This window comes from Sporothrix schenckii, assembly GCF_000961545.1.
Source record: "Sporothrix schenckii 1099-18 chromosome Unknown Cont44, whole genome shotgun sequence".
NCBI lineage: Eukaryota > Fungi > Ascomycota > Sordariomycetes > Ophiostomatales > Ophiostomataceae > Sporothrix > Sporothrix schenckii.
Window position 1 is genome coordinate 1,337,377 of NW_015971145.1, and position 26,615 is coordinate 1,363,991.

The 26,615-nt window shown below is 52.2% G+C and overlaps 8 protein-coding genes across 8 annotated transcripts; 4 read left to right on the forward strand and 4 right to left on the reverse strand.

The window, feature by feature from the left end:
• Positions 1-593: 593 nt before the first annotated feature.
• Positions 594-2,841, reverse strand: SPSK_08683 (cell division cycle 14; the record flags this gene model as incomplete). The annotated part of the gene is made up of 3 exons (XM_016735272.1): positions 594-2,296; positions 2,389-2,703; positions 2,787-2,841. The coding sequence occupies 3 exons, from the start codon at positions 2,839-2,841 to the stop codon at positions 594-596; spliced, it is 2,073 nt and encodes a 690-aa protein (XP_016587158.1).
• A 1,099-nt stretch (positions 2,842-3,940) lies between these two features.
• Positions 3,941-4,339, forward strand: SPSK_10018 (uncharacterized protein; the record flags this gene model as incomplete). The annotated part of the gene is made up of 2 exons (XM_016736581.1): positions 3,941-3,972; positions 4,042-4,339. 2 exons carry the CDS (start codon positions 3,941-3,943, stop codon positions 4,337-4,339), a joined length of 330 nt encoding a protein of 109 aa, XP_016587159.1.
• A 1,068-nt stretch (positions 4,340-5,407) lies between these two features.
• Positions 5,408-8,113, reverse strand: SPSK_08525 (solute carrier family 26 (sodium-independent sulfate anion transporter), member 11; the record flags this gene model as incomplete). The annotated part of the gene is made up of 3 exons (XM_016735118.1): positions 5,408-7,501; positions 7,601-7,746; positions 7,834-8,113. The coding sequence occupies 3 exons, from the start codon at positions 8,111-8,113 to the stop codon at positions 5,408-5,410; spliced, it is 2,520 nt and encodes an 839-aa protein (XP_016587160.1).
• Positions 8,114-14,717: 6,604 nt separating this feature from the next.
• On the reverse strand, positions 14,718-15,260 carry SPSK_09902 (translation initiation factor 1; the record flags this gene model as incomplete). Its single annotated transcript, XM_016736469.1, has 2 exons — positions 14,718-14,968; positions 15,113-15,260. The coding sequence occupies 2 exons, from the start codon at positions 15,258-15,260 to the stop codon at positions 14,718-14,720; spliced, it is 399 nt and encodes a 132-aa protein (XP_016587161.1).
• A 1,443-nt stretch (positions 15,261-16,703) lies between these two features.
• SPSK_08981 (cell cycle arrest protein BUB2) lies at positions 16,704-18,423 on the forward strand (the record flags this gene model as incomplete). The annotated part of the gene is made up of 3 exons (XM_016735563.1): positions 16,704-17,312; positions 17,376-18,244; positions 18,300-18,423. The coding sequence occupies 3 exons, from the start codon at positions 16,704-16,706 to the stop codon at positions 18,421-18,423; spliced, it is 1,602 nt and encodes a 533-aa protein (XP_016587162.1).
• Positions 18,424-20,395: 1,972 nt separating this feature from the next.
• On the forward strand, positions 20,396-21,055 carry SPSK_09827 (uncharacterized protein; the record flags this gene model as incomplete). Its single annotated transcript, XM_016736396.1, has 3 exons — positions 20,396-20,623; positions 20,689-20,763; positions 20,831-21,055. The coding sequence occupies 3 exons, from the start codon at positions 20,396-20,398 to the stop codon at positions 21,053-21,055; spliced, it is 528 nt and encodes a 175-aa protein (XP_016587163.1).
• Positions 21,056-21,668: 613 nt separating this feature from the next.
• On the reverse strand, positions 21,669-23,213 carry SPSK_09123 (uncharacterized protein; the record flags this gene model as incomplete). The annotated part of the gene is made up of 1 exon (XM_016735702.1): positions 21,669-23,213. The coding sequence occupies one exon, from the start codon at positions 23,211-23,213 to the stop codon at positions 21,669-21,671; it is 1,545 nt and encodes a 514-aa protein (XP_016587164.1).
• Positions 23,214-24,225: 1,012 nt separating this feature from the next.
• Positions 24,226-25,008, forward strand: SPSK_09737 (THO complex subunit 5; the record flags this gene model as incomplete). Its single annotated transcript, XM_016736307.1, has 3 exons — positions 24,226-24,587; positions 24,658-24,901; positions 24,967-25,008. The coding sequence occupies 3 exons, from the start codon at positions 24,226-24,228 to the stop codon at positions 25,006-25,008; spliced, it is 648 nt and encodes a 215-aa protein (XP_016587165.1).
• Positions 25,009-26,615: the final 1,607 nt, after the last annotated feature.

Here is a 26,615-nt window from a genome sequence, read left to right on the forward strand (position 1 = left end):
AAAGAGGCCGGCTGCAGAAATACAAACGAAGCAAAATAAAAATACCCACAAAAATAATATGAGCCGCATATCGCCCGTGTTCTTCATGCTCATCCCCTTGCGCCCAACCTCTTCCATCTTTACTTTCTTTCCCCCGCCTCCCTAGTCTCTACTGCGGCCGATCTGCTTGATATCGACTCGTAGTATAATGCATGGCAAATGGATGCAAAACTCGTTTCCTATGTAGTCCTCCTTTACCCTCACATCGGCCAAATACCCAGCCATGGGCGGCAGGCAGTAATGGCCAGCTCGAACACCGATGCTTTGCGGAAGATGGTGAAGTCCAGCGGTGATACAAACGATGCAGACCAGAGAACCAATGGCAAAATCACAACAACGACACACCTTGACGCCAAAGCGCAACCAACCAGGCCAAAAGAAAGAGCCGAACAAAAACAAGACAGTAGAAAAAGAATAGGAAAAGATTGTCATAACTCGTCAATCAGATTGGGATGGGCGCCGTATCCAGAGCGGTCACCGCTTTTTTTCCGTGTATGTATGCAAGGGTCGGTTCGGTGTATATGCGTATTAGTCGTTTTGTTCGTTGCGTTCAATTACTGAACACTTGAAATCTTCCGTGCGGCCGAGGCCATGGCTGTTGCTGTCGCGGCATTTCCACCGCTAGCGACGCGGCTGCTAGTCTTACGAATGCCAGTCGGCTGAGCGCCAGGCATCCGCTTTGTGCTGGCATGGCTTCCGCTGCGGTCCGAGCTACGGACCTTGGCCAGGACGCCCGATGCGGAGGTCGAGCGATGCTCGCGGCCCTGGACTTCCTGAATGGACTTGACGCGGCTGATTGATGAGCCAATGTTCTCTGCGTCAAAGGACGCGTCGTTCTCGTGGATCGCAGTGGTTGTCGTCGTCGTCATGGTCGTAGACGTCGCAGTGACAGTGTTTCGACTGCTATAGCTCGTAGACCGTGACTTCGCGTGGCGACTGGCGTCGGGGGAAGACGACGCAGTAGCGTTCGCCTTGCGGTGCATGCGCATGCGCAGGTGGATCTCTTCCTCCGAGTCGGTGCCCCGGCTGCCCCGGCTGGACTGATCGTCTCCACCGTTCTCCTGCAGGATGGCAAACAGCTCAGCCTCGTCGCCCAGTGTGACAGCAGCGGCATCCTCTTCTTCAACGGTGCCGGTTGACGTGCTATAGCTGCCCGTCTTGCTGCGCGAGTACGGGTGGTGACGGTCGGCACGAGCGCTCTTGCGCGGCTGGCCAGGGGTTGGTGCCGGCAGGTAGTCCTCCTGCGCGACATTGTTGCGCTCCTGGTCCATCTCGCTGAGAGGTGTCCGGCCCGAGGCCGACCGGTTCGGGGGTGTGGACGTCGACTGGGAGCGGCCGAGTGTGGCTTTCTGCATGGCGCGAATGGGCGTACTAGGCAAATTGTTGGGGTTGGCCGAGGCAGCGGCCTGTGCCGCAGCAAATTCGCGGCGTAGTCTGCGCTCCAGGCGCTCTTCCACCCACCACTCACGGAACGCACCCTGGTTCAGGTGCAGCCAGTGCTGCTGAGGGCCGACGACCATGCCGGGCCGCATGAAGCGCATAAAAGAAATAATCTCGTTGGCTGTAAAGCCGTAGCGGTAGATCAGGTAAGCGCCAATGAGGCAGCCTGTCCGGCCAAGGCCAGCTTTGCAGTGCACGGCAATGTTCTTCTTGCGGACTGTGATCATCTCGTGCGCGAGGCGAATGAACTTGCGCACCGTCGACATAGGTGGGCACGTGCCGTCGTCGAAGATCATATCGAGGTGCTGAATTCCGAGAGCCTCAAAGTACGAGGGCGAGTAAAGCTGCGAGTTGAGGCGAACGACAAGGCCAATGTTGCGCTCGGAGAAGTGGCGCAGCACATTTTTGAACGGCTGTGGCAGTGTCGGGTGGGAGTCCACGGCGTCCAGTGTCCGTGGCAAGGAGGCATACAACTCCGAGTCCTCCGTAATACGGGCCACGGGGGTGTGCTGGGGAGAAGCAAAGGCCAGGAAGTGGGGAGTGACCCAGTTGAAATCGCCATGTTCGACACGCTCAAATTGCTCGTATTCGGCCAGATCAAAGTTGTCCAGCACACAACAGCCCTCCTCCTTAGCCTTCCACACACCATAGACAACATCCTGAACGGTAATGCCGTAGTCGGCCTGGCTGTAGCCCGCGTCGCGGAAAGGCATCAATGGGGGGTCGACCTGTGCAAGCGGCGCTAGCGCCAAATGTGGTGGCCACGACTGGATAAGCACCATGTAGCAAGCGAGCAAGCAAGCAGCGTTGGCGCGGCCTGGAAAGGAGGACAACAGTTAGTATTGGCTCAAGATCTAGACAGCGTGTGCCTCTACAAAAACACAAAAGGATTGCGGGTTGTTCGCGCACTTCTTGGGTCAGCTCGGCTCCAGAAAACGACTGGGCGTTGTTGGCTCTCAGTGGCAGCCAGGATCTCGTGAAAGTGCAGGGCAAAGCGGTACAGGTGACCGACGTGCAGCGGGCCAAAGTCGTGGTGGAAGGCGTTATACAGGAGCGAATCGTCGACAGTGAAGTAGTAGGGTTCGGGCTTGGGTGCGGCCGACGAGGCAGCGTCGGACGCGAGGGCCCGTGATCTCTTGCTGGGCGACTTGGAGGCGGAGGCACTGTAGGGGAAGAGCGTATCGGCGTCGGGCGGACTCAGGTACGAGCCAAGGTACAAACGATCTAAAAGTGATGCAGTTAGAAGCCGCGAGAACAACAAAAATACCAGACAAGCGTCTTCGCCGGCTCATGGCAAAGAGTCTTACCGGGAAGGTACTCGATCACCTGCCCCATGTTGGGGTTCTTCGCCGAGGGTGCCATCACAGAACGAAGAAAGAGTGGTGAAAAGCTGGTCGCGTGCGGCAGATTCGGTGATGACAAGGCGTGAGCGACAATCTATCGATGTTGAGAAGAAGAACCGGGCAGGACGGCGACGAGAGGATGCCAGCGACTATGAGATATCAATGCGATGCAGAAAATAATGCGTGTCAGACGACAGAAGGTGGAGAGGAACGGTGAAGGGACGGAGAGAAGGAGGAGGGGAGAAGAGGAAAAAGAATGAATAAAAGGAAAGGCCGTGAATAATAAACAGAGAAAGAGAGAAGAACGAAACAAATTGCGATTCTGGACGACCCTGGGGATTATGTTATTGTTTCGCTGCACCGAGGTGGGGAAGGAAAACGGGACAGGCAAAAGGGAGGGAGAGTCGTTGTCGTCAAGTCTGCATTCTTGGTGTGTGTTTGGTGGCCACAGACTGTCTTCTTGTTATTGCGGTTGCGGTTGCGTTGTGAACGACGAGGTGTTGTTGCTTGTTATTTGTTGTGGTGTTGCATAGCGGAGCATTTGTCTTGCCACTGGATACAAGTGGACTCACTAGAAACCGGCCAACGGTGCGTACCTACCTCCTGGAATCTAGCCTTTCTCCAGCTGTCAGGTGTCTCCTTTGCTCTTTCTACTGTCTTTCGGTCGTTGTGGAGCCTTGTTATTTTGTTGTAAGAGACGGCGTAGCAGTCTGGCTTGTGGCACCCCTGGCTGCTGTAGCAAAATAAACAACACAACAAGCATTGTCAGCCAATCAAATGCGCTGTTGGTTGTCAAGCCACAGCAGGCCGCCAGCCTGGGCCTCCACAGTTGCGTCGCCAGGACAACGCCCGCCCCATAGCCCACCGCCAGGCCCCTGTCGCATAATCGCGCTAATTACAATAGGCGAAACAAAAAGTGCAGGTAAAATTATGTAATGCAACGTGCTTTCTGGGCAGCAAAACTGCACCGCTGACACACTCGCCCCATCATGCAGCGCCATTATGTGACTAAGTTTTTGGAGGGGCAGCTCTGTAGAGCCTTGTCGCACCACTCAACCTTTGTGTGATCTAGACAGCCCTGGCTTGGAACTTCGACAAGACAACCGCAATCTACAATCATGGCCGCTGACCCAAACTTTCCGTGCTCATTGTACGTCTACGTTACCAGAACGCAAGGAAGAAGCAAATGGCGCTTTTACTAACGTAGTCGTCCCACCAGAGTCATCGACATCCCCTTTCCGACTGCCCGCCTTGCCACAGTCGCCCTGCAGGCTCTTTCCGTCGATAAGGAGCTCTCCCCATCCGTGCGCCGGTCATTTGCCGTGCAGAGCGCCTCCGACGACGGCAACGACAGCGACAACGCCAACGCCAAGACAATCCTCCGCACAACCTACGCAGCCTCGACGAACCGCATGCTGCGTGTGTCGGTCAATGCGTTTCTAGACAGTGTCGGCTTGGTTGTGGAGGTGATGGGCGCGTTGGATGAGGACGTTCTGGAGGCTAAGGCTGCGACATGAGAGACGACGCGGCGAGACGAAAGGGAAAACAGAAAGGACGGCCACTGCAAAGTGTCGTTTGAACAGCTCGCATGGTCTTATGTATAGCGGTGCCATCGTTCTGCCGTCTTCCGGTACAGGTCGTCTTCGAGCCGGGACACTTAATCATGTCGTCCCTAGCTTGTCAAGAAGAAAAGACGAAATAATGCTCGGCCTGCCAAGTCCGGCTGACGAAGGCAGCGCCGGCTTGTGGGCCAGAAAAAATGGCTTTGCACTGCCTACGCCTCTACGTCACGCCTTCCAAGCATAGGAGTTCATCCTTCCTGCACACAAAATCGCCCGTGCCGGTTGCAAAATAAAACATAGGAGGTCAACGAATAAGAAACGCGGCCGCCATACGATTTAGTCAAAGGTGCTGGCAGTGTTGTGGCCAAAAGGAATAAGAGAAGGCTGGGTCACCATTTAAGGGATCCTTCAAAGAAAAATTATATCAACGGAAACAAGTGTGAGGAAGAGCCTGTGTGAGAAATGCAAATACAGGCGTGGCTCTGGAGTCGGTCTACATATAATACTTTGCCACTATGAATTGCGGGCGATTAGCTAGTTCTGGTTGGTTGAGGGCCAAAATGGAACGCTGAGAGTGTACACTACCGCAGCCTTGCTTCTCTGTATCAGATAGAACCTATACCTCGTAAACATATTTGGTAGATTTTTTTTTGGTCGTCACGTATTTATTTCCTATAATTTATAAGAATAATTTAAATTGTCAAGATAAATTTTAACTCTTGGGGTATATATTTCCACAGTCATTATAAGAGTAAGTAAAACAAAAAACAAGTGCCTTATCAAGCTATACAAAACAGTAGTTCGAGCAGATGTTATGGCTGTGAAGCAAAATAAAAGAACGGGAAGGTTGAAGAGTAAAGTAAAACATTTGGGGGAATCATTTTTGGATCACAGAATAATAAGGTCCAAAGCAAACACACATCCGCTGAATGACTGTCCGTTCGCTATCCAAAAAGCACGGGCTAAAACCAGAGCTTTATGCAACAGATCAGATATTTGGAAAACAGATAATAGACAACAGACTTATTCCTTTGTAATGTCCTTGCTGACGGACTCCGGCCGCACCTCAGCATCCTGAGCAGTGCGGGCCTCGATGTTGGCAATGGCGCTCTGGAGGGCACTGGTAAGATCAACGTGGAACAGCGGACGGTTGAGACCATGCACGGTGACACCCTTGAACTTGGGCGACTTGGTCTTCGGGTCGTCATCAACTGAATCGCTGTTGTTGGCTTCCTCAATGTCCAGAGCCGGGCCTGGCTTGCCGCTGCTGCCAGGGGCAGTGCCAAGAATCGTCCCAGCTGCCTCGCGCTCAGCCTGGGCGGCGGCAGAGTCACGGCCTCCAATCTCGGCAACACTGAAAATAGCCTTCCAGCGCTTGTTCGGCGCGTCCTGGACTTCAGTTGGGTAGCCAAAGCCAGCCGACACGAGAGCACGCTTGGCCCACCGGTTGCTGATGGAAGCAATGTGCCAGTCAACAACGTTGGGCGACGCGTAGCGGTCGAGCTGGTTGCGGACATCAATCAGGGTCTGCACGGAGGTAATGTCAAGATAGTTCACAGAAGAGAAGTCCAAGATGACAGCCTTCAGCGTGGGCTTGCTCTCATCTTCGCCAGTAGCCTCGGCCAGGGTCAGAGTTCCCGCCTTAATGCGCTTGAGTTGACTGCGACTCGGACCAGGATCGTTCCAAGGACGATCACCTGGCCGCGGGTACGAACTCAGGTTGGTGCGACGAGTATTCTTAAAGATGTAATCCACAAGGTTCTCGAGTGTGTGCGCGGCGTTGGGGTACGTGAAGCCCTCCGCGAAGCGGTAGATAAATACACCAGGGTACGGGGTCTGCAGATCGACGTTGGGGTTGGAGCCATCACTGTGGTCCAGTGGCAAGAAGACGCTACGGGCAGAATGCTCGTTTTCGAGACCGCCGATGCTGCCGTAGGGGCCGACAACTTGGTCGTGGTGCTTGCCAATAACCTGGTCGCCGAGGACGGAGTGGACCTCGACACGGCCGAGGAGTTTGCCCTTCGACCTGAGGATGCGGAAAAGAAGCATCGCTGCGGAGATGGAGATGGTGCTGTAGATACCGTTCTCAATGCTGGAGAAGACTGTGACAAGCACACCGACAAAGAAAATGACAACCTCGAAGGGGCTGACACGCCAGAACTGGTAGACGGTGTTGGGCGGGGTGATCAGATCACCGACGGCGTGAATGATGACGGCCGACAGAGATGCGTTGGGGATGTAGTAGAAAACCGGGGGGAGCGCGTAGATGGCGAGGAGGACAACGAGGCCAGTGATGACACCAGCCAGGGGCGTGCGCACACCGGCCTTCGACTTGATAGCAGTCCGGCTGAAAGAGCCAGTTGCAGGGTATCCACCAAGGAAGGGGCCAAGAACATTAGTGATGCCAATGGCCACCATCTCTTGCGAAGGGTTGATGGTGTAGTTATTGACACGGCCGAACGATTTGGAGATGGCAATGTGCTCCATAAGAAGAACAATGACGGTGACCGGAAGGTAGCTGACGAAGCCCTTGATGATGGTTGTGTTCATCTCGGGGGCGGCGGCATTCTGGAAGCCACGCGGAACATTCTGCAGGATCTTGAAAAGAGGCTTCGTGCGTCGGTGACGGTTGACCAGCCAGCTGATCATGGTGTACAGGAGAATGACAAAAGCCGTGCGCAGGGTCGAAAGGAAGAAGAAGATCCGTTGTTTGCGAGGGTAGCGCTTGGCGCTGACGCTGCAAGCGATGCGAATGAGGTAGAGCAGGAGGAGGGCAGTCAGACCCATCGCAGCGTCAATCTTGCAACTCGGCAGATGCTTAAGAGTGTTGACAATGACCTGGTACGTTGGGGCACGGGTGTTGAAGCCACTCTCGCCCAGCATGGTCGGCACCTGGCCAGCAGCAATATTGAGGGCTGAGCCCGTCATGTAGGCAGACAGCGCCGTGAGGGAAATCAAATCCACGATCCAACCGAAGCGAATGAGACCGATGAACAAAACGATGGCACCTGCGATGACAGACAAAGCGGACGCAATAACGTGAGGGGGGACATCAGGAAGGTCCTTCCCGACCTCGAGAACGATATTACCAACAAGCTGAGACATCACGGCCACGGGCTGTATTTTTAGAGACGTTAGCAATCAGAATCAAGGGGGTGGTGTAAAACTCTGCCAATGTGCAAATGGGTTTATAAACGGATTTTTAGGGAACCTTACACCAATGGTAATGTCCTTTGACGTAGCGAAGAACCAGTAGACAATGACGCCCATGAACGACGAGTACAGACCAAATTGGGGTTCAAGGTTCGCCAGTGTAGCGTACGACATGCCCTGGGGAACGACAACGGCGCCGACAGTGATACCTGTACGAAATCAGTCAGAAATAAGCTCCAATATTCGAAAGTGACGTGCAATGCTACACGAAAAACAGAAAGCACTCAATAACGTACCGGCAACCAGATCACCGATCAGCCACTGTGAATTGTAGCGGGTAATCCATTGCAAAAAGGGGAAAAGCGAGATGAAGTAATCGATCGTTTCCTTGCGCGTGGGAGCCAGGCTTTTCAAGGCGTCGATAGTGTGCGGCGGCTCTTCGACCCAAGAATCGTCGGACGAGAAGACAGACTCGCCGCGAGTAACTTCGTCCTGGTAGGCAATGGGCCGCTCGACTCGGATACCAAAACCCTTGGCCAGAGCGTGGCCAAGCTTGGTGGCCTTTGGTCCAGGCATGTTGGCGGTGGTGGTGCTGGGTGGTGTTGGTGGAATGAAGAGAAAGGTTCTGTTATCTTGACTCTCGACTTTCAGATGAAAGACAGCAAAAAGCAGAGAACAGAAACCCCAAAGTGGCGGAGAGGATGAAGATAAAGGAGACTCGGAAGGAAAATCTTTTGATGGTTGCAGGGGAGGATGAAGATATATATACAAAAAAGCGGCGATGTGCTTTTTCTTGTGACTAGATCCAACAACCAGACACGAGAGCAAAACCAAAGGAGAGCTGGAGTCGAGGACCAAGGAATAATGTGATTAAGATCCAACTCCACGGTAGACCAGCAGTGTCGAGTGGGGGGTGAGTTGGAAAAAGGAACAAGGAGAAGGAAAAGAAGAGTATGTGGTACGGGTGTCGAATGAGAAAGAGGGGGTGTGTATTGCCTGTGAGCTTGTACTCCAGCTGGGCGCGGGATGCAGGCAGGGGAGGAGGGTGGGTAGTCAGCCAGAAGGCAACCAACCTGGTGCCCTGACAGGACAAGGTTCAACAGTTGCTCTGTAGAGTGAATTCTTTTTCTCGAAGTAGTCAAACTCCACAAGCTTGCGAGGCTTCCAAGCAACAGAGTCAAAAGTCGTGGGGAGAGGACGCAAGAGGCTGGCAAATTATATCCCCAGAACAACAAGACGCTGTCAGATGCGCAAATTGCAGAAAAGCCCTTTCCTCTCACGCGAGAGTCGTCGAGGGATACACGCCCTTAGCGAAGCTAAGAATCCGTCAAAGACGTATAAAAACTGCAAGAAAAAAAACACGAATAATTTTTCTTTCGGTGTCGAGAGAAGCAAGCGGTAAGCTCGTCACACGGTAATGCCGATGGCAAAAATGACGTTCGCTGGATGGCGATGAAAGGCAGGGATAGCAGGGTGACGGGAGAGATTCTTGATCGAGGAGTTTAGGTTCGTCGTCAGTTCAGGTGAATGTCACCAAAGGGGATGTCGTGCGTAGAAGGTCTGGAGAATAAGAGAGGGTGTCGATCGCTTTGGTAAGTGTTCATGTCACTGTGGCATAGCACAAGTGTAAACGAGAGACAGAAATACTGCTGTCCAACAACCACAGCAGTACGCTCGAGGTCGGCGAATGAACCAGGAAGGAAAACGAAACAAAAACTGGAATGGTGGGTGGGTGCGCAAGGGCAGAGGTTGTGGCTTGAAAAGGTCGATGATGAAAGACAGCAATAGAATGATGGAAGAGCGCCCAGACCCAAGATAGTTAATGTGGCCCTTCAAAAGGAAACAAAGTACCAGGGTAAGGCGCAAGGGTCGGAAAATGGAAATCAACGGAAAGAAACGAAACGTGAAGACGGGAGAACAGAAACACAGTTGAACAAAAGAAAGGAATAGGAACAATCCAGGGACATGTCAAAAAGAAAGAAAAAGGGATACAAGGCGAAAAGGATGGCAAATGTTCCAGAGGGCAAGTTCGACTGGCGACGCGCAGATAGAAAGGGTACGGGAAAGAGCATCTCTGAAGCTTCCCATGTTGTCAGCCGAAAGTGGAAACCTTTTCAGTTAGCTCGCATTGCGCCATCGTGTAAGTGCTGTTGACAAAGCAAATGTCACCTATTTGGGTGTGGAGGGGCAAGGGCTGGCTGACAAAATCCATGTACTGGTGGATATGGGGTACCTCGAAACCCGCAATTTTAGCGCCAATTATTGAGGGAGAAGATGTATCCTACGTCAAACGCTACTTGCTGTGAACGGCGCAGAAGGTTTTTTTTAATGTCATTTTTCTTTGGGGCAGTTCTTCTGCGCGGCTCTTTCCATTTCCTGGTATCGAATCTTATTTGCGGAGTGTAAATCGTAGTCAGTCTCTTTCTCAGCAAATACAGCCACTGTTGGACCCGAGATGTACATCGCATCTCTTCCATTTCCTTTCTTTGCAGCTTCCATTTGTTTTGCATATTCTAGCTCCTCTCGTTCCGCATTTTTACCTTTAGACTCCTTACGAGTACACAGTAATCCTGGCAACCACCATCAAAGGCGACCCTTCCTGCGGCAAGCTCCGACCACGCGATGCACCCGCGTGATAGCCACGCGCAGGTGCTTTCAATACACTCCCCAAATCGCCTCCAACTGCAGCTTGGCCCAGGGTCTGAGTTGGATGGCGGTCAGTGTGAGGAGATCTCGCTTGTCAGCAGCAGCAGCACGTAATCAGTCCAGCTGTCATCCACCAGATCAATACAACCAGTTGGTAAATAGCTTGTTTCGTCAACCAGCTGGTCTTGGCTTGAAGCACGCGTGCATAGCTCCGAAGTAATCGCTTGGCACGAATACGACTACGACAGTGTTCAAGCGCCGTTTACGCAACGCTCGATGCTGCACATGTACCAACAAGTCGTCCTTTATCACGAAGCCCTGAGCAAGTCCCCTGCCGTATTATGCGTCGCCTGTCTAGCCGGATTCAACAACCATGGAGGGCTAGACTCGGCTCCGCCAATCTAATCTTGGACGTTTCCTTTTCTGGCAGCGTCGAAGCTTTCCCTTGGAATGGTCTCGTAGTCGTTGTGCTCCTTGTTTTCGTTGCGTTCGTCTCAGTGGGACCTCAAATAAACATTGCTTGGCTAACCCAATCTCTGCCGAAACTTGGACCCCCATTCCTCCCCCAGACGGACCGACGCTGACTTTCGGCAGCAAGGGCACGGTCTCAGACCAGCACTACATGATACTTCTGAGTACTAAATTATCTAAAAGGGCACATAGTTCTAGGCAATGAGTTGTTCTATTCTTCCTTCACGCGTGTCTTACACGGACACGCAACCTGAGAGTGGTTGGACCTATGGGAACGACACAAACTCAGCTCCGGCCTCCTCGACGCATTCAAGGTGGGACCTGACGGGGGGACATTTGATGCCAGAAATGGCGATGCAACGACGGGTGTACCCCATATCGTCCTTCGCCACTATTATTTGGTCTTTGCCCTGCATCTCCGACCCTTGTTTCCTTTTGTAAAAGTAACTTGAAAACGTCCTGAATAAAATAAAATAAAAACAAACAAAATGAAAATACCAGGCGCGTTTCCCACACACGCTCCACGCATCCTGCATCACATCCTGCACGCCTCCCCCCAGGAGGGAGCATCGACATGAATGACTGGGGTCAAGGCGGCCAATCATAGAGCTCCATTGCGTCTTGCGCCATCGATGGATCCAGTGACACCATCGAACACATGTGGGTCGTCGTACATAAACAACCAAAGTTGCCCTGAGGGAAGTGCAAAGCTGGCCTGGGTGGCTGCTATATTTTAGAGAATCATTTATCGATCTCATTATTTTCAATTGTCAATTGTTTAAGCTTTCCCTTCGTTCTTGCCATTTCGGAGTACATTCCGTTTCCTCTGCAGCTTTTGCTTGTCGTCGCAGCCCTGCGATTTTATAGGCTGGTTGGAGGTCATATTATATGCACTTTCCTGATTGGGAAGCATCCCGACAGCCATCAAGTGGAAGGCGCAATGAAGACAGGAAGCTGCGAAGGGGTCGCACAACAAAATTGGGAAAGACGCAGCGATATCACGAGATACGACATATTTGATAATGTACAGCAACAACTGTCCCTTGTGATATGACCGTCTCGTGCCATCCCCACGACTTACAAAAGGCCAAGAACCGCATGCCTTCTTGTGGACATTTGCGCGCACAAGAAACGAATCTCCGCGCCCATACACTGACAAGGTCCACCTCGAATCGCAAGGTCTTGTCACATCAGAAAAGCACAAAAACGTAAAATTGGAGAAAGGATGTCAAGGCGTCTTGCAGAAAAGTGTCAGATGTACCTCGCGATGCTTATATGCGAACTATTACACGGCGTATTCCGTTTATGTTAACCTAAAGTTCTCTCTACGCAGCACCGCTGCTTGCCCGTCTTACATGCAGTAGATAGTACGACGTTGGAAAATGCGACTATCGACCTAGTGCCCGCGTTGTCGAAAAGACGTGCTTATCCAGGTCTCTGGTCCTGACTGTTCCTGGCCCTACTTCGTCGCCTCGCAGTCTAGATGACCGCAAGGCCTCTCTACGTCGGGGCGGACGATCACTTGTCGAGTCTTTACAGCGTCGATCGCGATCCTGGTCACCTCTTCTTTGTCTTCCGCGTGTCCGTTGTCTTTGTTACGGTTTTCGTCCATTTTTCTCATGTGAATTCTTTCCGCTTCATCTGCGCTTAATTTCTTTTTCTCTCCAGCTGAATCTGAATACCCACACGTCTAGATCGCCCCCTGACCTCTGTGGCCTGTCTCGAAGGATGTGACCCAAGGAAACTGGACACACGACAAGTCAAGGCGGGTAGAGACACGCAGCGGTATGATTTTTTGTAAAAGAAATCGTGCCAACCCCCAATAGTTGCCCTCGATAAAAACAAGGGGAGCCTCGAAGTAATAAAGAAACGCCACATTACGTTTCCGAAAAATGTGGTGTTCGAATGCTGACTTGTCCTACTTCCTCCCTTGCCAGTTCATGCCCATTCTCCCACTGTCTGAGCATCCCCAAAGCCATTCCGTTCACGGACGATTTACTAAAATAGACACTGCAAAAAAGAAAAGTAATAATCAGCACTTAATATTATTGCCGCCCGACCCACCTCCACTCAAGTATTTCTCTTGTGCTGTTACTGTTCTGTTTTACGCTTCTTTTACGCAACTCTTTACTTGGGTCGAGAGCATAGACCATATACACATAGGCACACCCCTCCCCTCCTTTGCGGAGCATGCATGTGTTTGTTGCCTTTCTTTTGCACACTCGCAGTCACTCGTCCACCACAATACATTTAGGTTCCCTCTTTCGGTAGATTGCACATCCGGGAAGCTGAAAAAAATAGCCAGCCTGGGTAACGGGAGGGTCAAGGCTGTGGGGGGCAGGATCCTGTAGACGGAGTACTCCGTTCAACCTTGTGTCCGAGGAGAATCGTGACACAAAAATGTCAGGGGTATGATGACCACGCTGATCGTCTCCTGTTTTCCTTCTTTTCTGCTTCTAGAATAAACATTTACGTTATTGGAAAGCCGCTCCCATCCACACGAATAGGAAGGGCGTGACCCCCTCGGGGGTTTTCCTCCACATCTCAAGTCCTATCATCATGCACGTCGACCCAAAGACATCTTCGTGGCGGGTTTCCGTGACACAAAGAAACCATGGGTAACATTGGGGAGACAAGCAACGATGCAGCGGGATGGGCAAGGAGGACCAAGAAATGAGGTACAATCCGCAAAAACGAATATTTAAAGGATGGAAAGGAAATCGTCCCAGGAGATAACAAACCATATGCCGTGGGGGTGGTAAAAGCATCAACATATTCCTTCTGTGAGGGAGGAAAATGCTTGGTCGCCACAGTTGGTGGGACGGGTGTCCAAATAGGCCCAGATCAACACCCGTGCAGCATGACCTGCACGATTGACGGTCCTGCGAGAGGTGGGACGAAAAGGAGAGAACGGCAGACGGCTTCGACCGGCCAGGCCGCTGCAGCACTACTGCAGGCTGTATCTCACCGTCCCATGACTGATCTCACGGACATCTCCTTGGTTTGTTTCTCTCAGCCCACTCTTCAAGTCAGAGGGGTGTGAATGCCATGTGCTACGCCATGTGTTATGCCATGTGTTATGCCATGTGTTATGCCATGTGTTATGCCATGTGTGTCCTGGCGTGCTGCCGGAATTCCCACACTGCGTCGTATATCTATCTGTCTGTCAAGCACGGCGTTACAATCTAGCCGCCGGAACGTAGCAAGATCTTGGGACATCGGGGATACTGGACCAAACCAACAAGACCAGACATGGCCTGGCTACATCCACGATGTACAGACCAAGCTCTTTAGCAGTGTTGTTCAGAGACGACCAGGTTCCCATCTTTGTCGTCGTTTGTCCAGATATACCCAGTATCGCGAGGAAGTAGGAGACGGCCTAGCGGGCTTGCAAGACCCATATACATCAGTATCGCTACCTGTACCTGCATATATGTTTGTTAGTAATAAGGCAGCACGTATTCATCACGTTCACTTTCTGTCATTATAACGCTTCCTGTGCTTGAACACTGTTTCGTTTTCCATTGTGACAACATCCGCTATGTGCTACTTGACAAAAAGGATATGCCGCCCATAGAAAGAAATGATTGAGCATCCAAAGCCATGGAATAAAAAGCGTGGTCCGAACCATCAACGAATGACACTGCAGCAGCGTCAAAGAGAGTATCTTAAACAAAACTTGAATCATGCTGCACCATCCCGAGAAGAACAACAGAAACAGAAAAAAGGAACAAAATGAAGACCCGTGGTACCATGGCCGGCACCAGGATTCATCTGCCGCTTCTCCTGGTTCCATCGCCGACCCCATTTCGACCACCACACGCCCGAGTCGATGTGTCTCGCCAGCCATCAAAGCAATACCCGATAGGGTGCCGCTCTGGAAGACATGGTATATCTATACGCCCCGCAGAGCTAAAGAATGCCGGTAAATCGGCGCTTGGGCTGTGGCAGTCGTCTGACATGGAGATACCCAAAGATGTCTCCAAGACAAACAAAATCCATACACACGTCCAAGACAGCCTACACGTATAAGCTCGAGACACGAACACGGCGCTTGGCTAGTCTAGAAACCGTGGACTTTGATGGTCTTCTCGTCAAGGCCAAGGCCGGTAGCTTTGTCAATCAGGAAGTCGCGAATCTTGCTGCGCTGATCGCCCTGGAGCTGGATCACCTCGCCCATGCCCTTGGACTCGGCCGCGGAAATGATGGTTCCATTGCAAGCGAACTCCTTCTTGATGACCTTGAGGATCTTCTTGTGGTCAAACTTGGGAGGAATACCCTGCACCGTGGTCAAGGTCTTGCGTCCATTGCGCTCTGTCATTCGGTCAGCATGTTAGTCATTGTGTTTCGAATCGAACACATCGGGAGGCACGTGTGCCATGTGACATGGCATAGGAGTATGCGTAGCATGCGCACATGCACAATGTGGGGATTGGTGTGCCAGGTTCAAAAACGTACGCTGGATTCGGATATGGAGGTATTCCTGTTGCTTTGCCTGCGATTGTCCGGTATCTTCGTCGGCGTCGGCGAAGGGGTCTGAAGGGAGCCGTATTGTTAGCGAACATTTCCTATGGCAACTTTTGCGTCGCTGTTTGTATGGGAACATCGAAGCCGCTTGGCGATGCCCACATTCCAGGGCCGAAAGAAATGCGCACCATTGATCTTGAGATTTTCGATTGACATCAACTCGACTTTTTCTGCGTAACTCGTGGGAACGGGGTTTTGTAAAGGTGCGCGGGTGCTGGTGTACGCAAGGCACGTTAGCAAAAAAGGAACAGCGTCGGCAGAAGTTGGCAAACTGAGAGTGCCTAGAGCCTTCTCGGAGGGGCTCAAAACAACTCGAGCGGCAGAGAAGCTATTGGATATGCCAAAGCTAGAGCATCGCGAAAGACCTACATAGATCAAACTAGTGACGTGATCGGATCTGGCCTGGCTGGTATCGGTGGTTCGGTGCTGGGATAGTTGATGTTTGGGGTGGTCGTTTGTTATGATAGAGTGAGAAAGCAGGATGAGAGAGAAAGAAAGAGAGGGAAAAAGGGAAGAGGCGAGTGAGGGAAAGAAGCGGGGAACGAAATGGGGAGGAAAGAACGAAAGAGTGGCGGGGCACGCGATAGCGATAAAATGGGCCAATCACTGGTGCCGACTGCGATCCACAATGGCAAAATGCAGCAAAGCCACAAGCAAAAAAGCGAATTGACAAAGAGAGGACTGCCACTAGCTGCATTTTACAGGGCATTTGTTCTGCACAAACGGTCGAAGTAGCACACACCGCGGCGTATGACTCAGCATTTTACGAGCAATTATTCGTCCAGTTTTTACCAGGGCCTTCAGAAGCCTGCAGGAGAGAGTCCTCTTCTTCGCAATTCTGTGCTATTCGCCTGCAGTCGGTTGTGCGACTTCAACGGGCTGTCCAATATGCGGACGATAATGAACAGGCCTTGGCAGCTGCATGAGAGGCGAAGGCTGACGGACAAGACAGAAGACAGAGCTGAACGACGAATATAAGTGTCGGTGTGCAGCAGGGTTGCCCGATGCGTAAGAGCATAAACACGGCTACCTGCATATTGGTAACTCATTCGTTCCTTCCCATCGTCTGTGCCGTTGCCCATTGGAGCATTCTTGCCGTAGTTCCTGTTTGTGCCAGCGGTCAGTGGGCAGGCGTAACTGACATAGTGGTTATGGCTGAGGAAGGGACGCGGGATAGACTACTACTGCCTGCCAACGCTACACTAGACTCAGGCCCAACGCTAAACATAGTGTCAGCGCGGCGACATCGCGAAAAAAACGCGACTCCGCGCTCGCCAATTCAGCCTACTTCGTAGGAACAGAATGCTGACATTCTGTTTCTACGACACACCCTGCACACACAAGCAACAAATCCACGTGCCATGCTGCTGAAGACAAAACGTCGTTTCTATTCTGCATCATTGTGTTGGTAGCGACTCCTTTTCTTGTGTTTGTCCTTCTTCAGCCTCGCCAAAAGTGTCTGTTTACTCAGCTTCATCAACGGGTTTTCAACGTCATCCTCGTCGTCCACTTGCCCGCTACAATGCCGAGCCCGGCCAAAGATGGCACTTCGGCGGTGCCTACACTGTTGCCGCCGTCGTCGCTGTACCCGCCACCGTCTTCGCCCAGCGGCCCTCGGACGCTTAGAAAGCTCCAGTCGGCGCATAACCTCGGGGCCAAGGCCAACAGCAACAACCTGCCGTCGATGATCTCGCAGCAGCGTTTGCTCCAGCAGCAGCAACTGCACAATCACCACCAGCAACAGGCACAGCAACAGTTGCAGTCGATCCAGGCGCTACAGCAGCGCTCAGCGTCGCCCGTCCGTCGCAATATTAGCAACATTAGCAACACGGCGACGCTCGGGACAGGTTCAGCCGGCAACGGCATCACCACCCTCAGCAGCAACAACAACAACCGGTCACCACAGCGCGGACGCGCCAACAGCGACGCGGCGAACATCCAGCAGATCAACGCGGCGGCCAGCGCCAACGCGAGCCGACGGCCACTGCTCGGCCGGTCACCAGCACTCGACGCACTTTCCATCGACCGTCTGGTCCGTGACGGGCCACCAGACGGTGACGTGGTTGGTGCGCTCAACAACCTGCGGTGGAAGATTCTGGAGACAGGCATCAAGAGTGACGGCGATGGCATGGTATGTGGCAAGGTCTCTGACTTGTTTTGTTTGTTTTTCTCCGTTCCAGAACTAACCAGACAGTCCTCCGCACGCATCTACGTCTGGCTGATCCTTCTCGACTGCCCGGTGCTGGAGACCGACGCCTACCTCTCCCTCGTCCACCGTGGCGCATCACCGGCCTACTCCAAGATCCGCAACGACACCTTCCGCACACTCACGACTGACCCGCTGTTCCGCCGCCGTGTCAGCGAGGCCAGTCTCATCCGGCTGCTCAACGCCATTGCCTGGAAGCTCCAAGATGTGCGCGAAGAAAAGATTCTTAAACATCCACCTATGCCACCACCGCCAGCAAGCCGCCAGTCACTTCCCAATCTACAGCAGCAGCAGCCGGCGCACGAAAGCAACTTGTCTGGCGGCAAGGGTGTCCTCAGTATGCTCAACAACGCCGCGGCCGACAGCTCGCCATCAGCCAACACATCGCCCGCCGCCAAGAATCGCGCACGCGCGCTCACACTCACCACCGAGGGCTCAGAGACTAGCGTCTCGGCCGACCCGGGGACCTACGTGCAGGGCATGAACGTGCTAGCAGCGCCGTTCCTGTATGCCGCGCGCAGCGAGGCCGAGGCGTTTGTCGCCTTCCACCACCTGCTGACAAGAGAGTGCCCCGGCTACATCCGCGGGGCCATGGATGGCGTGCACAAGGGTCTGGCCCTCGTCGACAAGGTGCTCGCCATAGTCGACTCCAAGCTCAGCCTGTACCTGTTGTCGAAAAACTTGTCGGCCGAGATATATGCGTTTCCCTCGGTGCTGACGCTCTGTGCCTGCACGCCGCCACTGCCCGAAGTACTGCGGCTGTGGGACTTTTTGTTTGCATACGGGCCACACCTCAACATCGTGTGCATCGTTGCGCAGCTTATGATGATTCGCAACCAGATCTTGACGAGTCCAAGGTGCGTCCCAGCCTCTCTCTGTTGATATCATACAGACAGTTCACTAACCATACAGCCCCAACAAACTTCTCCGATCGTTCCCGGCGCTGCAGGCCGACTCGATCAAGCGTGTTACTCTTACCATCATCCGGAAGCTCCCGGCAGACGTGTACGCCGAGATTGTCAACCACGCGTTATGAAATGTCACCAGGAACTGTGTACGATTTGAATAAGAGCACGAGTACGGCGCTGGGCGCCGTGCTGCACGTTGTACATGCTTATGCTTGAACGATACCTAACAACAAAGTATGCATTTATGACAGCAAGGTCGACCACAGCCTTGCTCGATGTGTTGATTGAGTCACATTGCATCACCATTGCTGCGTCGCGGCGTGGCTTGCCGGTCGAGACGCTATCTCAGCCTCTGATCTCCGCCATTTGTCAGGATGCTCTGCGAGACTATGGACCTTCAGGCCAAACCAGCAGGCCCTGTGTTCGGTTGCCATGGCTGCAACCATTAAGACATCAATCATCAGAAAACGGTCGGGGTAGAAGGTCGATCCCTGTCGGAGTTGCCTCAAGATCTAGCAAGGCAGCGGGAAGCTTCTCCCATTTAGCCGCGAACGTACATCTGCTGTAGGCCATAAGAAGGTCGCGGTTTGCTCAGTATTGGACCACAGCGGGTAGCGGGCGGGCAGCATCTTTATTTGCCGGTTAGGCAATCGGGACGTCGGCCAGAAATAATTGCCTGGTAAGATCAGCACGTTTGAGGTGGAGCGAAAGGAACGCGGCGAAGACGGAGTGAGACGATAGAAACGATACTTAACAGTTAGCGGATGAGATCATGACATTATGACCATGTATTTTTAACCGTCCCACCCTGTCCAGACCATGGCCATGTTTACTTGCCAAGCTTTTCTTATTGTCATTCGAGAAAGCTTGCTTTTCTTCTTACTTTTACGGGAGGCGGCCTTCGAGCAGTCACTTGATGCAGCGACATCTTCTGCTTTTCGAATCACGCAAACCTCAAGTAGGACTTCATGCTCGATTCGGCAACCTTTACCATCTCTTGGTCGCGGGCTTGTCGTACAGTACCTTGGCTAGTGTGGTACGCCGGACTGTTCATGTTCCTGCGGATATGAAGGCAACACCACAAAAGGGGGGGCAGCCATGGGGTTATCCACAGAAAAGAAACAGAATAACAGAATGCCATGATTATCAGCAATTATACGACATGTGGCTCTGCGTCATGAGGACGTCTGTCAAAATTTGAATTTCTTATGATCATCGAGCGACTAACTGTGTTGTTTTGAAAACAACAAATTAGCTATTCTTTATACAAATTTTTTTTAGAAAAAAAAAGCACGTTTGAAAAATAGAAAATGAAAAGGGCAAGATAAAAAGGAGGTTAGATCTATTAGACGATCCCCGATCTTTAGCATCCATGCCCAAGTACTGCTCGAAAGAGGCGCGGGGGTAGCATACTACCGAAACAAGAACGAGGGAAAATATAAACGTCACAGTCAATTTATTTTACCTCTCAAGTAGCCATGTGCTATCCAGACACCCACACAGCTCCCATTCTTATGATACTGCTTTCCGCTTCCATCCTTCTTTGCCTTTCCTAGAACTACTTCTTGTTTTATAGCTTGCCCTGAATTACCCAGTTTTGTCAGTGTTGTTAATATCCATTATCTTTCGTTCTTCTCGGCAGCCAGCACGTTATCTTCCCCGAATCTTCCCTGACCAGTTTGAACAACGGGTTGTCCCATGTTTCCCGTATGTCATGTTTCCATTTTACCGTTGCGTCTTTTTTGCCCAGGCCTTTATAATCATTTTCGTCCCCATTTACTATCGCCTTTTGATTTCAAGTTGTTTAGACCTTAAACTTCAGTCGCTCTACGTCACATTTGTTTTCTTTCGTCGAACATCGTCACTCGCTTTCCAACACTCGCTTATTCCTTTTGTTGAAAATACGTCGCTCGTTTTTGTTTTATCAATCATTGCAATTGCATTGGCACACACTAATAAATGCTGTTTTTTTTGATTGCCAAACTCGCATCCACACCAACATATAATATCCATCGCCGTCATCATCCGCCCGCCACATCGTAATCGATCCAACATACCAACGCATCCGTATCGTCATCAACAGGGCTATCCCAGACTGAAATGGACTCGCCCCTCGCGCTCATAATTGCGATTGTCGCATTGCTGAGCACTGTGTCCGTCGCAGAACAGCAACAGCTACCACATCGGCAACCTCAACAAAGCTCACCACGGTTGGCTCCATACCCACGAAAGTCGGCCCAGTCCATCTGCGAGCAGACATACGGCCCCGGGTCGGTCGCCTGTGGCGACGCTACAGCGGCCATGTGCTACAACCCGAGCATAGGACAGGTAGAGTTGAGGACTGATTGTCTGGCATGTTTTGACGATTGCTATGGTACTAATGATTCCGCTAGTCCTGTTGTGTTGACAACGGATTCTGTGACCGTGGCAAATACTGTGCGCCAGTTCCGGGGTACTGCTGTCTTGATGTAAGTCTTCGGTGGAACGACCACGGGTTTTCTTGCAGTTGCACCTCCGTGTACTGACGTCGTCTAGACCGAAGACCTCCGAGCATGTGCCAAAAACGCGGGATTCGAGTTACCAGTATCACTCCAGTTGCGCGCCTCCAACGCATCGCCAGCAACGACATCTGCCGATAACAGCAGCAGTGGGGGCACACCGTACATTCAAGTGTCAGCCGTGGCGCGCCAAGAGCAGTGGACACTGGTGTGGATGAGCCTGGGCATCTGTATTGTTGGCGTGATCATGACGACCTTTTGAGGAGAGGTGGTGTAGAGAGAGAGGGGAACGTGACAAAAGAGAATAGAAGGACGCAAGCTTTTTACACCTATTTACCTAATGTAATACACACATTTTTTCGACAACTCGAAATCATCATCTTCTTTATGCTTACATATAGCACCTCTTTATGCAGGTTCGTTGAGTTGAAACCCTTCTTTCGTAGTTCGGCGACCAAGGAAAGCCATTGAAATGTTGCTGAAAAAAAAATGAAAAAAAAAACTGGCAGACCATTGGTCGAGGACCTGTAGAATAATGTGTATATGTATGTGATTGCTCCTATATGTCAAGAAACGATGCAGTGGTTCCCAAATATGCAAAATACATAAAACGCCAAAATGTGTGACGAAAGAAACGACAAGAAAACAAAGCCGTAAATGCGTGACAAACCAAAATGTGAAGGAAAGAAAGAGAAATAAAAATAAATATGTTAAAGATGCCAACGTGCTTTTTGGTCGTCTTGGTGTGAACTTTTGTTTATCATGGCATGATTGGACAAGAAATGAAATATAAAAGAAAAAAAACGAGAAAAAAGAAGGAAGAAAACGCGCCAAGAAAGACTCGGACGTTCAAGATACCATTAACAACAGCCAGCTTAGTAGGCAGGGCAGCCGTCTTCGGCCTGGCGGAAGGCGTTGGAGAAGAACTCCTGCATCGCCGAGTAGTGGAACAGGATGCCGCCCAGCACGGCCAGGTGCCACAGGTTGTGGCTGCCGCCAATGTAGTCAAACATGCCCGGCCGCCACCGCTCCGGCACCTTGCTCGCATACACCATGGCGCCCGTCAGGTACACCAACAGCGACTTGGTAATGGGCAGGTAAAACTCCCACACAAACGACATGCCGCGCGTCGTCATGATCTGCACCATCGGCACAAAGCCCGTCATGGCCAGACCAACATAAAACGCGACGCGGGCCCAGGCCATGTCGGCGCGGTTGAAGAACGGGTGCCACGGCAGCATCACGCCGCCAATGCCCAGCACGGCTGTCATGGAAATGTACACCCACCGGCTAAACGGTTCGCAGTAAAAGGCCGTGTATTCGGTCGTCATGATGGATGCCGCCACCAGCAGCGAGATGCCCGTGTAATCGACACACGCCAGCGATGAGATCAGGTCGGCGTCCGCAATCGAGTTCATGGTGTGCCAGATGGTGCTGCAGACCAGGCATTGGCACGCCGCGAAGAAGAAGACGGCAGCAATGAACACGTCCGTTTTGGTGCTGAGGTGGAAGTTGACGCTGGTCGGGTAAAAGTACAGGGCAATCGACAGCACCACCACGATGCCCAAGCCGTGCGACCAGATGTTGACCAGTTCGTTGGACAGGCGGAACATGGACCGGAAGCATGCCGCCTTGGTCTCGCTGAAGCGGTAGCCGCGGATAATGTGCGGGTTGATGCGCCACGGCACCGGCAGCTCCTCGTAGCTCAGCAGGCCGTTTTTCCGTGAGTTGGCAATCGCACGCTGGATGTGCTCCTCGAGTGTCTCGGCCGCCTTCTTAGCACGCTCAAAGCTCTCGTCCACCACCTCACGTGCACGCCCTATGCCTTCGTCCATCACCCGGCGGCTCTCGCCCATAAACAGACCCGCTGCGTCTGTGGCGTGTGAGATGCTCCGCTCGCGGAACTTGTGGGCGTGGTTCTCAAAGTCCGACAGCATGTCGTCGAGTAGCTCAATGCTTACCCGCGCCTTTTCGTTGAGCGACTCGGCCGCCACAAGGGCCTCCTGGTACCGAGTCTCGATGGTCTCGACCATGATTTGCAGACGCCGTCGGCCGGCACCAATGACCTCTTCGGACGCTTGCGAGCACCGCGTACGCACAACCTGCAGTGTGGCATATGCCCGGGCAATGCTCGAGTCGATGGAGACCTCGCCATAGCTCTCGAGGCTTTCGAGCCGCCGCTCCAGTTCGGTCAAGAACAAGTCAAACTTGAGCAGCAGGCTCTCCTCGCTATCGATGATGTGGTTGGCCAGCGACTTTCGCCGGGGCCGGCTGAAAGAAGACCGCTGCCGCCGCCGCACGGGCGCCACATCGGCCGTGATCTGTTCGGTTCCGCTTGTCTTTGCTTCATTGGTTCCCTCGGCGGGACCACGGCCGCTTGCAGTGGCGTTGCACGACATCTTGGAGGCTGCAAAGTCCATCTTGTCGTAAGAAAGACACAAATATTCGCTCGCTCGGAAATATGCCTATTGAGTGTCGGGACTGAGTCGGGTGCTTAAGATGAGGAGCGAGGGGAAGGAAAGGAAGAAGAGGGGCGTCGTTTTGCCGACCCAATTCCAGGTTGGTACAAGCGGCGACAACACTCTCTGTCTCTCCGGTGATCCCTGAGGTCTATCTGGTGCGTCTCAGAGGGCTCCGGGTCTTTGCCGGTGTGTGTTCGTCGTTGTCGGATATACAGAGGAAACAATAAAGGTGCTGATTCTGTAGGAGCAGAGCAATTGGCTTGAAAGGGGGTTACGCCGCCTCGTCCTCAGGTCGTATCAATTGAGGGGGAACGAGGGTTCAAATGGTACGTCGCAGTCCCCTGGTTAAATGACTCGCTGGGTTGGTAGTCATGGGAGAGGAGAGAGGCTAGGAAGCATGCCGGTCCGCATACACTTGCAGGTTTGTTAGAGTTGGCAGAAAATGTTGGCAGCAGGAGAAAGGCGGAAATTTCGTGTTTGTGCCGGAAGTTTGGCGGGTTTGGCGGGATATGACGGGCGTTACCCAGGAGTTGGAAAGAGCCAAGGAGACGGGGCACTCACTTGTTCCAAAAGGGAAATTGCCAATGCAGCTTGGGCCAATTGTTGTTGGGGTCCCCAACCGCCTGAAGCGATGCGGCTTTGTAACAGGCCAGCGGTGGCCAAAAGGGTCCTTGTCTTAGTTCCTTCAGCGTTCCGTTGAGAGACATTCGCCCTGTTCCCATTGCATTTGGAGGTGTTAGTGACTTGGCTTGTGATTCTTACCAGCCACAGATTACATAACACTGCTTAGCCACAACTAGCAGCTTCCAACTCTGGTCCTACCAAAAACACATCCAATTTGTTTGGTGATTTCCACAGCTAAAGCTCCACTTCGGACAACCTCACTCGCGTCTTCGTTTCTTTTAACAAACCGGCCATCGCTTTTCTCCGCATTAAACATCCCAGTGGCACGCAACGACCTCCTCCAAGAATGCACACAGACGACATTGTCACAGACGAGGGCCTCGTCGCCCTACTCGAGGCTTCGGCACAGGCTCGCAAGCAGGCGCTCGAGCTCACCGACAAGGCCTCCAAGAGTGCTTCGGCCGACCCGAGCACGCTGGCACCGCTGCTGGAGCGTGCGGCTGAGATTTCACGCGGCCAAAAACTGCTTGTCGCTAATATTGCTCAACTGCGAAGCCTCCACCGGGCCGCCTATTTTTCTGCACGCGAGACCAAGTTGCAAACGGCCGAGGCGCGCCAGGAGGTCGACCGGCTGCACCTGCAGCTGCAGAATCTGTACTATGAGCAGCGTCATCTCCAGGGCGAGATAGCCGCATGCGAGAACTACGAGTGCGTCAGGCCCATTCGCCTCTCTCTCTTTCTCCCACTCTTTGGATGCCCCGAACTGACCACCGTCAAGCCACTCATACATGCACCTACCCATGATTCCCGTGGAGGAATTCCTCGAGCTACACTCCGAGCATGTCGATGCCGACGAGGAAACGTTGATGACGGCGCGGATCGGCTACGAGAAGCAGGAGCGCGAGGCCTTGGAGCGGCAGAAGAATGAGCTTCTTAAGAAGAAACTCAAGCTGATTGCTGAGAACAAGAAGCGCAAGGACGACTTGGCCAACCTGGATAAGGATTTGGAAAATTTCATTGATGTGAGTTATTTTGTCTGGGAATGTTCTTTTGATTGCTTCTCGCGTTCCTGACCGAGTTACTACAGGCTGCGAAACCAATCCAGAATCTCTTCGACAAGGTCGTTTGAACAAGAAGTACCGACCGCATCTTCAAGCAAAAGCGACAGGTCAAGCATTACGATTGCAAATTTTACGGCCCACGCTCGAACAACCGGTTGCCTCACCGCCTATCTCCCCAGAACGACATTATACTCTACTCCGGTAGCTGTCCACTGGATGACATAGGCCTTTCCGTATTTACATGCTTTCTTTTTCACATCTTGGATGCTGTCTCCAAAGGTCTATACTGCCCGATTGCGGTAAGCGGCCACGCGATCCGAAGCACACGATATACCTGAGTCCGCCAATCAACGACATGTACTTCGCGCCTCTTAACTGATCAGCCTTCCTGGGGCATGCCGAGGATTTAACAAACACATGATATCCATCGAAAACGAGGTGTTTGACATGCGACACAACTGGATGGCCTGTTAGAAAGCAACAGTAGCCGGCATGGGCCCCCGATCAATGATATTTCGAGGCGTCACTGAGCAGGAGCACCAACTCGACGGCCCGGCCTTGACAGCAACGAAGACAAGCCGCTACGGCAGCCGCACCCGCCACTGACTAGGCAGGGTGGTAAGGGGCGCCTCCTGCAGTATGGGCGATGCGCACGGAGTTTTCAAAACGGAGAGCCGGGAGAATTTGTGACCTGCACATGGAAGAATAATGAATCTCCGTCTTACGTGGAGAAACAGATACTTCGGCTAATGCCTCCGCGGAGAGTGGTCGACGAAGTGAAACGATAGGCGATGAATATTTACACATATCCCTACCTCAATAAGACACACTATCGACTGCCATATTTGCGATGTCTTGACATGAATCTGACCGCTGTGTGAAATTTGACCCCCCTCTTGTGTCATGAAAATGGGCAGGGTTGTGTTCTCCGGCAGATCATGGTTCTCATGTTGCCCGGACGTCTATTCCTTTTTAGAATTAGACCCCCTCCATGTCTTCGTTCGAGAACATTTAGGATCGTAACGTTATCGTGAGATGCATTTTAGTTTATTCAAGCATGGAAAAAGAATGCGGCTGCCTGGAACGGGGCCGCGTACGGCGGTCCGTCGAACGCAACACAAATGCGGAGGCGCACGACAAGAATACTGTGTTTTGCCCGAGAATCGCAAGTCCGAACAACGGACCCGGCCTTTTCCGCTATACTCCGGGACACATGGCGATGCCGGGCACAATGGATTTTTTCGTATTCGGTAGAACGATGTTGAGGCAATTCGGAGTGTCACAGATAAGAAGTATTCTTGTTGCCTAACTTGCAACAGTCGAAGGTTCTCACGATACCAGCCACACTCATTACGACGCAGCTCGTAAGAATGCAGTTGCAAACAAAAAAGAAGTAGAAAATCCCATCGCGAATAAAGACGATACTAGAAAGGAGTTGGTCGATTGAGATAGTGACGACTAAAAATTGACGGGGGTTGCAGGCAAAGGGAGATACGGTCTGGTGCCGTCTCCAAAACAGAAGCAAAGGCCAAGACTGTGAGGTATGTAACTTTGGGTTCGTGATAAAATAACAATATTAGCCACGAGTAAATCAATCGCTATTGTTACGTTTTTTACATAGGGAAACAATGATGAAAAATGATGTGCTTTCCTTATGTTAACGCGGAAAGACTCT